We start from the raw sequence: 14,947 nt of genomic DNA on the forward strand, positions 1-14,947 counted from the left end.
TATATATATATATATATCCTTATTTGAGTTTCAATAGGCATGTTTGAAAATATTTGGTTCAAACATAGATTAGTGAAATCTATGTGAATTACATTTCAGCCCAATTTTCAACATTTTAACCAAACCCTTAACCGGGTTGGGTTGGGTTGGTGAATGGTTTGATCAATATAATAACACCTTAGTTTGAGATACAGGTATGGTCTAAACATGCGGAGTGTCCTTGATCGAGATCAAACCTAGCGCCAGTTTGATCCCTGATACTTTGGTTAACTCCTCGATATGTTTTGATCAACTAATTTAACAAGTAATGTTACGTCGCTATCATGTGGTGACTGACGCGTGACATTTTTTCTTGGTTGATGAAACTAGAACAAGAAACAGCCATGTCAATATATTTTTAACACGGGTCAAAAATAGAATATTCAAAAGATTGGGGACTAAATTGAATATTTCAAAATCCACAACACAACTATATTTATTTAATTATTTGATTTTATGCCGTGGTCTTGCCGTATGTTTTTCCACCTTGGTTCGACTTTGACTATGAAGTAAATTTTATATATAGTCCTTCAACTATTATGAAATGTCAATTTTCCCCCATGACTTTTAATCGACAAAGTGTGTGAAAAAATTACTTCTATTTAACGGTTATACTATATTTTTTTTCTAAAATTAAGTATCAAAAATCATCATCTATAAAAAAGTTATATATAACTCCACAACTACTAATGGTGCGAAGACCTCAATCCTCGATTACTCATCTATGTCCCCTTTCTGACATCCCAAACGGGAAACGAGGGGGATTGTTTTAACTGGTTAAAACTTAAAGAGGGGGATTGTTTTAGGGTCGAAGGGGTTGACTCGTACCCACCCATGTATGATCCTTCTAGGTTAAGTATTGTAAAGTGAATAACTACTATTGAGATATTGATAGATGAGTCATTGATCAATTCAGTTGTACGAAGTTTAAAATTATATACCAAGGGGTCGTTTACTGAATACTTATCTGGTAAGCCTGGATCGGATAACTTTCCTCACCTGATGCACATGGCAAGGGGTGAAAATCTTACCCGTTAAGAGCGATGATAGAGATAGAGTCTTACCCGGTAAGTGATGGTGAGGACTCTTACTCGGGTAAGCGTTTACCAGGGAAATTTTTGCATACGATACCGTTTTAATATACTACAATCTTATCTGGTAAAATAGATTATAGTGTTGACTCCTACGGATGAGCGCTTATCGGGTAAGTATAGAACATAAAATTTATTCAAATTCAAGCTTATAATTTATCAGTTCAATTGTATGAATTCTTAAAATTAGACACTAAGTTACAAGATAATTAAGAGCTGCACTGTTTGGACTATGTCGTAACATACCATCTAGAACGTGTTATTAAAGTTTATTCAAATTCAAACTTATAATTTATCACTGTATACATATGTATGTATTTTTAATTTCCAGATTAAATTATATAAAATAAAGTGATAAACATATTTTTTGTCCCTATGATTTGTTAAAAAAATGTTCTGTTTGGAAATATATAATATTTATATACGGTAATTAGAACAAATAAACTCACACACCCTCCTCACATTTGGTGAAGTTTGAATCATTGACCTCCTACGAGGCCAAACACTCACATACTGCTAAGTCAAAAACCCTTGAAAATTGTTATTTTAATGTTGAACTGGACGTCTGTGCCTTCTACTTTAGTAAATCTGATTACTGAGAGTGAATTAGATAATCGCTCTGGTAAGGGCATCTTCAACAAATTCTTCAAAATAGAGAACTAAAGGGCCGTTTACTAAACGCTTACCTGGTAAGTATTTACCGGGTAATTTTCCTCACCATATGAACATGACAAGGACCAAGAATTTTATCCCCGGTAAGAGCGATGATAAGGATTAAGAGTCTTACCCAGCAAGTGAGAATGACGACTCTTACCCCGGTAAGCGCTTACCAGGTAAGTTGTTGTATATGATATTTTTTGATGTACTACTATCTTACCCAATAAAATAAATTATAGTGTTGACTCATAATGTTAAGCACTTACCGGGTAAGCATTTAGGTAAACGGCCCCTAAAAGTCAAAATACCCAAAAAAAAATTAGGTTCATCTTCAACAACTTATCCATTTTGGATATTACAATGTTATTTATATTATTCAAATATTCAATATATTTCAGGAAATTTATGTCTCGTATATGTTTAATTCCAAAAAAATCACTGGTAAAAGAATAAAATATCTTTCATAAGATAATAATTTTTAAAAAAATCTCCAAATTTGAAGAATTTCATCATATTTTTCCCATTTTGGAGATTATGATGAAAGAAAATCCTCAAAATCTCTATTTTGAAGAATCTACTGGAGATGTATTAAATTTCTTAAAATTTGGAGAATTCTCCCAAAATAATTACATATGAATAAAAATATATTTTTTATTTTTTCTACCGATGAAAATCATTGAAATTAAATATATAAGAGAGAGATAATATTTTTATTAATATATTAAATATTTTAATAATATAATTAATATTGTAATATTCGAAATGAAGAAGCTGTTGGAGATGCATATAATTTTTATTTGAAGATTTTGACTTTTAATTCCTTTTTTTATAGAATATGTTCGAGATGCTCTATTAAAACTAATTATTAAATAGTAAATGAAACAAATTATTCAAATAAAGATTTTGAGGATTTTGAACAGGTTTTTGCTTCAATAGATTCTCCAAAAACTCTTCAAATTTAGGGACCGTTTACCAAACGTTTACTCGGGTAAGTGAGCACCAAGTCATTTTACCTCACCGGATGAATATGGTAAGGATAAAAAATCTTACCCGGTACGAGCGAGACAAAGACCAAGAGTCTTAGCCGGTAAGTGAAGGCGACGACTCTTACCATGGTAAGCACTTACTGTGTAATTGTTTCATACGATACCGTTTTTGTGAACTAAAATCTTATTCGGTAAGTAATGATAGTGTTAGATTTACCGGTAAGCGCTTACCGAGTAAGTGTTTGGTAAACGACTCTCCAAAAATGATTACTATGAAAAGGGATGCTTTTTAATATATTTCGGCCTATAAAAAATCTTAACGTTAAACAAGGGTGGTACCCGGTTGGTTTAAGCTTGACCTTTAAATGACAAAATTGTCTAGAGATCTCATGTTTGAATTCAAAGATGAATAAAAATGCTCTTGTGATTACAGAGGTTCAAATGCGATGACTTCGGACTACCTGCAAAGCAGATATTCGTTCTGAAATTAGTCGACTCAATAACGGGGGCTGGATATCCTGATTAATTAGAAAAACAAAAGAAATATTTTAATATTAGAATAATGTTCTAATAAGAATTATAAGTTTTTAATTTAAATAATTTGTTTCATTTATAATTTCCGGTCACCAAATCCCGTGTATATTTTATTACTTTTCTGCATCCTCAAAAATCCGTATCTTGTTTGTAAAGCCCTAACCCTAGCACAACACTCGTCTCTTTCTTCTAAACCCTAGATTCGATCCCTCAAATTGCCAAACAATCAACTTCGGTTCAAGAAATCATCTCCAATGGGTTCCAAAAGACCTGATTTTGGAGACGGCGCTAGTCCCGGGTTCGTCACTTCTCTAAAACTGCTCATGATTTACTTCTATCTTTTCTAATTTTCACATAGTTATCGTTAGAAACTTGAATCTTGTTCATTGAATTGCTACAGGAAGATTTTTATCGGTGGTTTAGCGAAAGATACTACCATAGGTTAGCCGCTATCTGTTGTTGCTTGTGTTTCTGTAAGTTAGCTGAATGGCATTGTTGGTATCTGATGGGATATGCTTATGTTTGTATAGATACATTCGTTAAATACTTTGGAAAGTATGGAGAGCTTACCGATTCGGTTATCATGAAGGATCGACAAACTGGTCGGCCGAGGGGTTTCGGGTTCATCACATACGCAGATCCTTCTGTTGTTGATACTGTTATTGCCGAGACGCATGTCATTAACGGCAAACAAGTGAGTGAATTTCAGTTTATGAATGAGAAATCTGAGTGCAGATTTATGAATTTTAATTTCAGTCTCATTTTTTAACACGTTCTTCAGCAAAGTTGAATGCAATTGGGACTTTGATATCTAAAAACTGAATAGATGTTATGTGAGACTAGACATTCTTTTAAATTTGAGGTTAAGTTGGTGGTTTCGGAGATTTGTTTGTTGTAAAGCAATGGTGAAAAAATCTGGGAATATGAAAGGTGACATTCTTTTAAATTTCAATATGAATTTTAGGATAGAAGAATAAGTTTTTAAGAGCACTGAAGGACTATCCAGCCATTTTAGATCAACCATAGATGTTGGTTTTATTCTGAACTCTTATGTATGTTGTCCAAAGTGCCTTTCTGGATATACCTCGATGTCCCTGTTATTCACGGAACTTTAGCAGATGCTTCATCATTTGCTTCCGGAAGAAATCAAAGAATTTCATGGGAATTCTACATGATTTGTTCGTCCTTTTTTTCTTCTTCTTCTTCTAACCTTGTTATCAACAGAATGTTAGAAGCAGATGATTAATATTTTACTTTGTGTTTTTGACAACATTTGTGTTTTATCTAGGTGATATGTAAATGGAACTATGGATACTAATTAATCATAAGAACAATAATATCATGAGCCTTTTTAGATGAACCATCGGTGCAATTATATCTTTTTGTTGATCTATGGTCCACACTATTTTTTATTTGAGTTGTATTGAATAATCTGATGGATGTATGTCACTATTTATGTTCACTCCAAGATAAATAAAACATGATATATCATAGTGTTGGGTGTGTTTGGTACGTGGATGGGACTAAACTGGATGGGCGAGTGAGGTAGGCATGTGAAAGAATTGTGGAAGGTTTTAGGTTTTAAATTTGACAGTGATAGTTTAGTAATTTACCAATATTGTTTCACCTTCCTAATTTTTGTTTCACCTATTTTTCTGGGACAAAAAAGTGCATTATTGTCTCGCCCGAACATGGGAGTTGGGACAACAATTTTTTGTTCTGTCCGGTTCTGGTCAGCTTATCAAAAAGGAAAAAATACACTTAATGTTTACTCTTCAGTGTTCGGTACTGATGATTTTTATCTAACAAACTCTATCCGGTAACCGAAAATTCGTAGATCTCTCTCAATATGTCTACTCCACAAGAACATCTGGCGTTATGCATATTGATACATTTTATCCAGAAGTGCTTTGATTAGCTGGGGCTACTTAATCGGTTGCTTGGGAGCTTCCCATTTGCTTCATTAGTAACTAATCGTTGTATTAACTAAAAAATTAACCAGTCATTTAGTTGACGTTCTCTCTACTTGAGATTATCAATCAACTTTTCTCAATTTGAATGAGATTTTTCAATAACTTTCCATTCAAAGGAACAATGAAACTAGTAATATAGAGAAGTAAATATATCAAAATCATCAGTGTGCTTTATCCTCTCTTGGGCGATTAGCTCCTCTTAACATATTGTAGAACACTGTATTAGATTATTGATTCTAGTTTTAGTTCGTATGTTAACAATCTTGCAACTGATTATATTGGAATAAACGTTGGGCAGGTTGAGATCAAGAGAACCATTCCCAAAGGTTCTGCTGAATCCAAAGATTTCAAAACAAAAAAAATCTTTGTTGGTGGGATTCCGACATCAGTTACCGAAGGTTAGCATTTGAAATTTTAAATATCTAAAAGTTCTTGCTAAATATAAGTACCTTCCATTGGTTGATGAATTGCACAGTTTGATTTATTTAGTTATTCATTTCATCGTGTATGTATATGTGTAGATGAGTTCAAAGGTTTCTTCTCAAAGCACGGGAAAGTCGTTGAGCACGAGATAATCCGAGATCATGCAACAAAGCGTTCTCGAGGCTTTGGATTTATCGTATTTGATAGTGAACAAGTCGTTGATACTATCCTTGTCAATGGAAATATGATCGATATGAATGGTACACAGGTGAGTTCTATCTTTGGTTTTCTCCTAGCTTATGACATTTTCTTGCATGCGGTTTTGGACACATTGTCGTTCGTTTGTTATGGCAACCAAGGATGATCATGAATACATATTTGCTTGATTTATACATTTCTGTTTCTTTAACCACTGCAGCTAGTTAGTACTCCCTCTGTCCCAAAATAAATGTCCGCTATGAAAAAGAACACAGTTTTAGGAATGTCTAGCTATTACATTTTTTAATAAACTAAATGACGGTTCTATCCTTAATAATAGAGGAATTAATAAATTTTTTTCATCTCATAATTAAGGGTAGAATTGGAGTGTAGACACTTACTGTTAAAAATAGACGCTTATCTTTGGGATAAACTAAAATAGAAATGTGGACACTTATTTTGGGACGGAAGAGGTACCTATTTTTGGATTCTTGGGGTAAATGTTTTCAGATGAGAAAAAGATAACATGCTTCATTGGTGTAGGTTGAGATCAAGAAGGCAGAGCCCAAGAAATCATCAAATGCAGCACCTCCATCATACGGTGGTGAACCTAGGGGACGTGGGTATGGTGATAGTTATGGTGGCTATGGTGATTCTTATGGTAGCTATGGCGGTGGGGGTGGTGGTGGGGGTGGTTATGGCCCTCCTTATAGGTCACTTGGAGGACTTTCCAGTAGATTTGGCGACTATGGTGGATATGGACCCAGTGGCAGTGAATTTAGCAGTCGTTATGGCGACTTTGGAGGTGATTACGGTGGTTACAGGGGTGGTGAGCCTCCAGTTGGCGGATACTCTAGTCGCTTTAGCTCTTTTGGTGGAGGGTTCGGTGGAGGAGGAGGAGGAGGAGGAGGGTATGGCGGGAGTGGGCTTGGTGGATATGGGCGTGGAGGTGCAGGGTATGGGAGTTATGGCGGTCCAGGAGGAGGAGGTGGTGGTGGTTATGAATCTGGTGCAGGTTCAGGTTATGGTGGAGCAGGTGGACCGTATGGAAGCAGGGCGGGTTACGGCGGTGGTGGCGGTGGTCGTTATCACCCTTATGGCAGGTAGGCAAGCAGTGGAGCTGAATGGAATCATGTGCCATGCTGTTTTTCTAGCTTGAATGAAATAGAATGACTTAATGGGATGGCCTTGTGGATGTGTAATTTTTCTGTATGGGACTATCTTATTTATGTTAGATGTTTATTAATTCGTTCTTACGATCAACAAAATGATTTTTGACAACTTGTGTCGGGTTTTACGTTGCCATTATGTACTTGGAACTCGATCATTATCGTTAAATGGGCCGATAATCGGAGGAGAGCAACATTTTATCCTTCTAATTATGCATCTACAATTGCCCAAACCTTTAAAAATTGCGACTAGTTAGACTCAAACCTGATTAATTTATCAGGTAATATAATCTATTATTATCGAGTTGGATATCACATCACTCCCTATATCAGCATGGTAACCGGTTAATGCTTTAACCGGTAACCTGGATACTTGAATGTTTAATGCTTTACATCTTATGTATCAAAATAAAAGTTTTGAAAATACGGTACTCAAAATAGGAATCAAGTTAAATTACATTACTTTTTATGCAATTTGCCCTTAAATAAATCTAGGTTTTTTTTTTTTTCATAATTTGTTTTACAATAAAATTTTATACGTTCCCTTTGAAATGCCGAAAGAAAAAAAAGCCTCTGTTCACTGACACATCCTCGTCCCGTCACTGCAACCCCTCCCCTCTGGCACAGGTGAGCCGTTCCCAGTACTTCGGCGGCGATCCTCACCCGTTGGCTGTCCTCCGACCACCCTCAAAAGTTAGACCTCCGTCCCCCACTCATCTGCCGTTAAAAAGTGAAAAGAGCTAACATTTCAGAGCTGATTCAACGGCCCTACATGGAACCCGCTCTTTAGGAAGTGAGGAGACATTTCAGAGCTGATTCAACGGCTGAGGCTAGCGGAGGAGTTTAAGCCTGCTTTTCGCATAATTCAAACTTGAACCTGTTGTGTATTTGAGCAAAGTCGCTTAATCCTTTTACCAACTAAGCTGCACACCCGAGGGCCAATCAATATTGAAATATTATTTTATGAAAACCACTTCATTAATTTACCAAACCTTTAAATTCATTCAACTAGGTGTTTGTGATTGCGTATGAAAGTTCCTTATTGACTTATTCCGGTGTGAAACCGATAATAAACAGTTTTTAGTGTTTAGATAAAAAAAAATTACTTAACCGATAAACCGATAATAAGTAGTTTTTGATAAATCATTACCCTCAAATTATCAAATTCAACTTATTAAGTGTGAGAATCAAATTACCTTTTTAACCCTCTACCTTTTACTCACCGTACAGCTCCTTCCCTCTCAACAGATATGCTCGACCTCTCTTCCCCCCTTACGTCTCCTTCCTCAAGCGACCGATAAGTACCAGAAATCGAACCTGTTTCATCCTACAGAAATCGAAGATCGACCTCTTTTTCAGGTAAGCAATCTCATCACTGTGATTTCTCAAATCGGTTGATATCTCGCTGCGAATCGTCTTCCTCTGTGATAAATGTCGGTGTTCATCATACCAGTAATCGAACCTGTTTCATCCTACAGAACTCGAAGATCGACCTCTTCGGTGAGAGATTAGGACTCTGATGGATAATAGCTCATTGATAGCTTTTTTTGATTCAAATTTTTGTGAACTTTTGATTCAAATTTGTACTAAATTGTTTTCATGCAATTGGGTATGTGGTAGTTCAGATGTTAATGTGATTAATTAGAGTTTTTATGTTTTTTTAGAGATTCAATGGTTTTGATCTCTTAGTTGTGGAATAATGTCTTTTTTGATCATTTCTATATGTATAAACAAAATTTGTCAAACACCGGGAAAAAAAACTTATCAGCATATTGCTTTTTTTTTTTTACGGCTATAAACTAATCTAAATACTTTAAAAACTCCGGTTTAACACCATATAAGTTAATAAGCATTTTTACAAAAAAAAACATAAGTTGTTTTAAATAAGCAATCCCAAACACCCCTAAATAGGCTCTTTGTTCTTCCATACAGAGGTTTGTTGTGGAAACCCTTTTCTGGATGCCATGGAAGGATCAAAGCAGTCCGTGTTCCACTTCTGTAGACAGTTGCATACGTTAACAAAAACCAGTCCTAGTGACACCTTCAAGAAAAAGATTGCTGAATTAGAGAAGGATCGGAGGAGGAGGAACCCTAAGAGGGACCGGTTGTTTGTGGAAACTCCTGAATCGACGTCATGGCTTGACACCGCTAGCATGCCGATGTTTGCAACTGTGGCAGGGATTGCACTTTTTGCCAAGCTTCTCATGATGGTATGATTACTTTTAACTTGAATAATTTGTTTGTGTTAATGAGTGTTTTAACATTGACAAAAAACCTAACAAGACCGAATAAAACCAGACAGGCCTAGTATATCCCATCCGATGGTGGGTTCTTTTGGGCAGTGGGGGAGATGTACACAGACGGGACCTCCATGCCAATGGGTAGAGCAATTGTTTCCTTGAAGAATCCCAACTTCTGGATAGTGTGGAAAAAGATTGTGAAGAAAGAACATTTGAAAAGGAAGAACTTGAAAACAAGAAAGATAGTGCTGAGATTTGAAAGAAGAGTTAGACATAAGCAACCAAATATACACAGACAAACAAAGAAAACATACCAACCGAAGCAAGTACACGAAAACGTACCCAAGGAAGGATTACACACCCCTACTTGAACCTAGGATTCAGGGTGTCTAGTTGCCGACTCACTAACCTACGCCCCTCCTTTAACCCCCAAGATCCCTTCAATTCTGGTGTATGAAAATTGGGAGTATAGTTTAATGCGTAAAGATACAATAGTTTTTATGGATGATTGATCATGGTTTCAATTTAGAATAATGGTGCAACATGATAATCGAAACACTATTAACAATTTGTTGTCATTAAAATATGTCGATCTTAGAACTGAGCTCTGAGATGGTAGGGTTACCTGGTGCTAGCCTTCCAAAGAGTTCAGTTGTCACTGCAATTCCATCTTGATTGCTATTCATAATGTTCTTCGTCTTGGTCTTCTCACTCATATATTTTCCATAATATCACTTCTAATAGCTGGTTGAGAGACATGCTTGAATAATGAGTTAATCTTGCTCACAAAAACTTCTAAATCCAGCATGTTCATCATGTTAAGTGGATGCTCAAGCATAATGATCATTTTAGTAAGTCCTTCCCTTGAAAATTGTTGATGGTGAGCAAGAGCCCTCTTTATCGGCTATGCTTAGGGCCGTCCCTGGAGGAGGGCAGGTCGGGCGCACGTCCAGGCCCACACGAAATAAGGGCCCAATTTTTTTAACATATAGTAGTAGTTCAAAAATATTAGTAAATAAGAGACATTTTGTTGGTGTCTAACAGGACCAAAAAAGAATTTAGTATTATATTAAAGGCCCAAACATCTATTAGTTAAATACATTGGAGAGTAAAATATGTAAAGTTAATTGGTCGGTCATTTTATAGTATTGCTTATTGTTTCTCTAAGTTTTTTATCTGATACCAAAGTCTGAAACTACTTGCCTAGAAAACCTTGATATATTCTCCATCATTCATTTTTCACTGATTCTTTTGATTATTTTATCTGCATGAATTCTATTTTGTATTGGAATATAATAGATTTCTTGTTATTACCTAAGAAAACTCCTAGGGTGCGTTTGGTTTGCAGGAATGTTTATGAGGGATTTGGATTCCCAGGAGGGATTTGGATTCCATGGGATTTGGATTGGATTGGATTTAAAATCCATTCCTGTGTTTGGTTTGCAGGATTTGGACATAATATGACCATAGTGTATACCATGAACTTCAACTATATATCTTGAAGAATCATAATACTGCATATAGAAGTTGACTAGAAATAGCAAAATTCCTATGATCATGCATCTGAAGAATCAGTTTAAGCAAGCATATAGCAATGACGATGAAACCATCATATGTACAGAGCACACTTAAACAAAAACTATATACTTGAGAAAAGTTTTCATCAAACAAGGAGGACTACTCTGTTCATACCTATTCAGATTTAAGCATCTACAAGAGGTGTTATATGATTTACCTGCTGAGAGTGATGCGAGAAGGCGGCGAACAGGAAAGGCGTTTTGACTCAAGGCGGTTCAGGGCGCAGCTTCGCGAGGGGAAAAGGAAGGGAGCACCGGCGAGACGACCTTAGGGCACAGCTTCGCAAGGGACGGGAAGGGAGCACCGGCGAGACGACCTTAGGGCACAGCTTCGCAAGGAGGTGAAGGAAGCACCGGCGAGACGACCTTAGGGCACAGCTTCGCAAGGGACGGGAAGGGAGCACCGGCGAGACGACCTTAGGGCACAGCTTCGCAAGGGACGGGAAGGGAGCACCGGCGATGGAAGGGAAGCGATGGGAGGGAATATGGGTGAAGGAAGCGGGAGGAAGGAAGGGAGACGCAATAATCGACAGGAAGCGATGGAAGGAAAGGATTGGATTTGAAATCCCGCCCCTTTGCGAAGGATTTCCAAATCCTGCATACACTGGATTTTAATCAAATCCCTGGATTCCAAATCCCTTCAATTTGGCAAACCAAACATAGGATTGGAATGGATTTGAAATCCAAATCCCCCCAAATCCATTCCAATCCCGCAAACCAAACGCACCCCTACTTTTTGAAAAAAAAGTACCAACCATATGAGACGATTCAACTTATATCCTTATTTAGGATTTCAAAACTATCTTTATTTTTTCATACACTATTGACTCCTACCCAATATTGAGTGCATGAATCTCAAGTACTCTTCTATCTCTAAAACAAGAATGAGATCTCATGCTATAACCAACATGGGTTCTTGGTTCTAAGTTTGATGTTTCCGAGGAAGTGTGTTTTAACCCTCGAAGTTCAAAATAGTGATGTAAAACATTAACATGAGGCAACATGGAAATCCAATTGATTTATATTGATTTACATAGAGTATCACTCCGCATAGTCAAGTAGTAAACATTGTGACCCCAAATGATATCAATCTATAAATTAAAGTGTATATCATATGATGTGTTTGACGTTGGAAGGGGTGACGAAGCTATGTAAAAATGATATTGTAGATAATATTAATTTAGTAATAATTATTGATTGATTTCGCGTCAGGAATACTCGGAAAACAGCCATGGAGGACTCCTTTTTCTGAGTATTCCTATTGTTATTTCTAATGATAAATTATTAGAAATAATTATATGAATTATTAGTATTTCTTGAATCCAATGTTATTTCTAATGATAAAAGCAATATATTGAATAACAATTCATACTTATGGTGGGCCCTTTTTTTCATCTCACCCAAGGTCTATAAAATGTCAAATGGCAGTTCCTGCTCTTTGGGAGGTACCAAATAAATGATTACTTGAATCGGGATTTTGAGCATAAATATTCCACTGACCTGTAAAAAGTGGGCCTAACCCTTGGGGATGGTACGGGTCTGGTATGCTATGACATATCTTATAGTTTCATTACTAAAATTATAGCATCAAATGTTGGTTTTGAGAAGAAAATTTGCATTGTGTTTTTTATCTGTTTTAATGAGCATCAAGATTTAGTAGAATGATAAATTTATTTGATTGATATGCCATACTTGCAGTATGATGATTCAACATCACAAGAAAGAATAGAGAAGAAGATAAAGAATGCCCCTCCTGGTCAAGGCACTGTTAGGATGCTTTCTCGAGAAGAGTGGGAAGAATTTCGAGAAGTGCGGCCAAGGACTCCGTTTGAGTCTAAGCTTGCTCGTCCTAATGCACGGATAAGAACCGGGGAGCCACTACACATGGTGATCCTTGAAACCTTTATCACTAACATTTCTTTGCCATGTGATTTGTCTCACCATATTTTTTTTTTTCGTTTTTCTTAATATAATATTATATATGGCAAATACTCAGACACACCATTCACTCTGGTGAAGTTTGAACCTTTGACTTCCTAGGAGGTTGAGCTCTATTGGTTTCCCGGGTGCCATTTGGCCAATGACCCTTTGGTTTCTTATTTGTTTTCTTGATGAAGTAAATCCTAAGTGCTTCAAATGTCTGTATTCTTGTTATTACCTTCACATGCAATGCTTTCTGCCTTTTTGCTTAGGATGCCTTCCTTAATCCTCATCATCCATCTAACAAACCGAACCAAACTGACCAAGTATATCCCAATCGAAAGTAGTCTCTTTTTGGGGGGTGGGTGGGATGTACAGAAATCTGCCCTCTGCCCCCAAAGAGTAGAGTGACCGTTTCTGTGAACCCCCCCTCCCCCTCTTTTTGTGCAAGAATGTCAGCAAAAGGTAGAAGGAACAATGATCTAAGTACTAATCCTTACTTCCATTGTAAATTACAAATATCTCAAGCTCAAAACATATGACTTATGTCTGAGTCACACACACACGTCTGTGTGTGTATATATAGAGAGGGATGCTCAAACGAGAACAATAACCAAATAAAGGAACACGAAAACGGAAAAATCACATGCAAAATCAGATGTGGTTTTATACTAACGGTCAACGCAAGGGCGACGTGGCCTGCGACCTCACCTCAGGTCGCAGCCAAAGTCGCGTGAGTCACATGTGATTCAACCGTTCTCTTAGTCTCTTATTTGGTTACCGTTCTTGTACGAACCTGACTCTCTCTCTCTCTCTATATATATATATAAAATCATGTTTCTTGATCAGTAGCAGTTACCAACCCACAGATTAAGAAATATGCATTTGTGATTTCTTAGAAGTTCGTTCTTTGATTATATCTCCTGATAGAAATAAATGCTTCCACTTAATAAAGTGGGACCCATATCCTCTTCTTTACAAAACTCAATTAGTGAGTCTGGAGTCTTCAAGGAAACGGTCTATTTTCCCCTAGGGTAGAGGCAAGGTCTGCTTATATGATTATATCCTACCCTAGACCCTACCTCTACGTGTGATATACCGAGTTCGTTTTTGCCTCTGAATCAGCTTCCAGCGTTTGTGTGAAACATCCATGACATAATCTACATTGATCATAGACAATTAGCAATAATTCTCTAACGAACTTGGTATATACCACATAGACCTGCCCTGTCCCCTCGGGTATATAGCTCAGTTGGTAAAGGGACGGGGGAACTTTGCTCAAACGCACAACAGGTTCAAGTTTTAATCCTACAGGAGACAGGCTTGAACCCGTCCGCTAGCCTCGGATGCTGAGTCAGCTCTGAAATTCCGTCTCACCTGTGGTTCCTAGGGGGTGGGTTCCATGTGGGGTTGGTCGATCTTGCTACCATAATCAACCTTTTTGATCAAATATCCTGCATAGACCTGTACCTACCTGATATTGTTCGACTTCTGGTTCACAATTATGATGCCGAATAATAAGTTTTGAGCATGTAATTTGCAGGAGGATGTGAAGGATTGGTCGATCGATGTGCTGACTGATGCCCTTACAAGAGCTGAAGAATGTGTTAAACAGGGATCAAAGTAGAGGCAGTTGATGATTCCATTGCCATTTCCAAATTCTATTCACTCATCAAACCAATTTAGGGGTGTTTTGGAAGTGCACATTGCAAATTTTAGAAATAAGTTTTCTAGTGTTTTTGATACAACCATATTTCTTATATTTTTTTAGGGGTTGTTTGTTAGTTGATGAATGGTTTGGTGCAGAATGATTAAGTGGTCAGAATGATTAAGAGACTCTTATGATCTAATGCAAAATAAAATATAATTGTTTATAATGAAATTAGGGTGTTGAATGACTAGGAGAGACTCTGAATACAAAATCATTCAGAGGTTTTGGCATCATTAAGAGACATTTTTTTTTTGTCAAACAGGATTCACCTTATAACGATTCAGTGGTTGTCTCTTAATGGATCTATTTAGAGGTAAACAAACAACCCTTTAATTTTAGAGATAAAATAATTACAACTTATTGCTACAATTTTGATTTTTTAGGTTAATTTATAATTATTTCCAACTTCAGTAAATATTGATTATATGA

General features: G+C 36.6%; 2 protein-coding genes across 4 annotated transcripts; both read left to right on the forward strand.

Annotated features, from left to right (window-relative positions):
- Positions 1-3,459: 3,459 nt before the first annotated feature.
- On the forward strand, positions 3,460-7,182 carry LOC112500503 (heterogeneous nuclear ribonucleoprotein 87F-like). The gene is made up of 6 exons (XM_025103999.1): positions 3,460-3,605; positions 3,708-3,748; positions 3,838-4,001; positions 5,579-5,678; positions 5,802-5,971; positions 6,445-7,182. Exons 1-6 carry the CDS (start codon positions 3,562-3,564, stop codon positions 7,006-7,008), a joined length of 1,083 nt encoding a protein of 360 aa, XP_024959767.1. The 5' UTR covers positions 3,460-3,561; the 3' UTR covers positions 7,009-7,182.
- A 1,114-nt stretch (positions 7,183-8,296) lies between these two features.
- LOC112500504 lies at positions 8,297-14,616 on the forward strand. Of its 3 annotated transcripts, none has more exons than XM_025104000.1 (5): positions 8,324-8,429; positions 8,524-8,570; positions 9,003-9,280; positions 12,586-12,774; positions 14,351-14,616. In XM_025104000.1, the coding sequence occupies exons 3-5, from the start codon at positions 9,035-9,037 to the stop codon at positions 14,432-14,434; spliced, it is 519 nt and encodes a 172-aa protein (XP_024959768.1). In that variant the 5' UTR covers positions 8,324-8,429; positions 8,524-8,570; positions 9,003-9,034; the 3' UTR covers positions 14,435-14,616. The 3 variants fall into 3 exon arrangements, with proteins under 3 accessions (XP_024959769.1, XP_024959768.1, XP_024959770.1); XM_025104002.1 differs by having other exon boundaries at positions 8,549-8,570; XM_025104001.1 differs by lacking the exon at positions 8,524-8,570 and having other exon boundaries at positions 8,297-8,429.
- Positions 14,617-14,947: the final 331 nt, after the last annotated feature.

The sequence above is a fragment of the Cynara cardunculus genome, assembly GCF_001531365.2.
Source record: "Cynara cardunculus var. scolymus isolate 2C chromosome LG 17, CcrdV1, whole genome shotgun sequence".
NCBI classification, from domain to species: domain Eukaryota; kingdom Viridiplantae; phylum Streptophyta; class Magnoliopsida; order Asterales; family Asteraceae; genus Cynara; species Cynara cardunculus.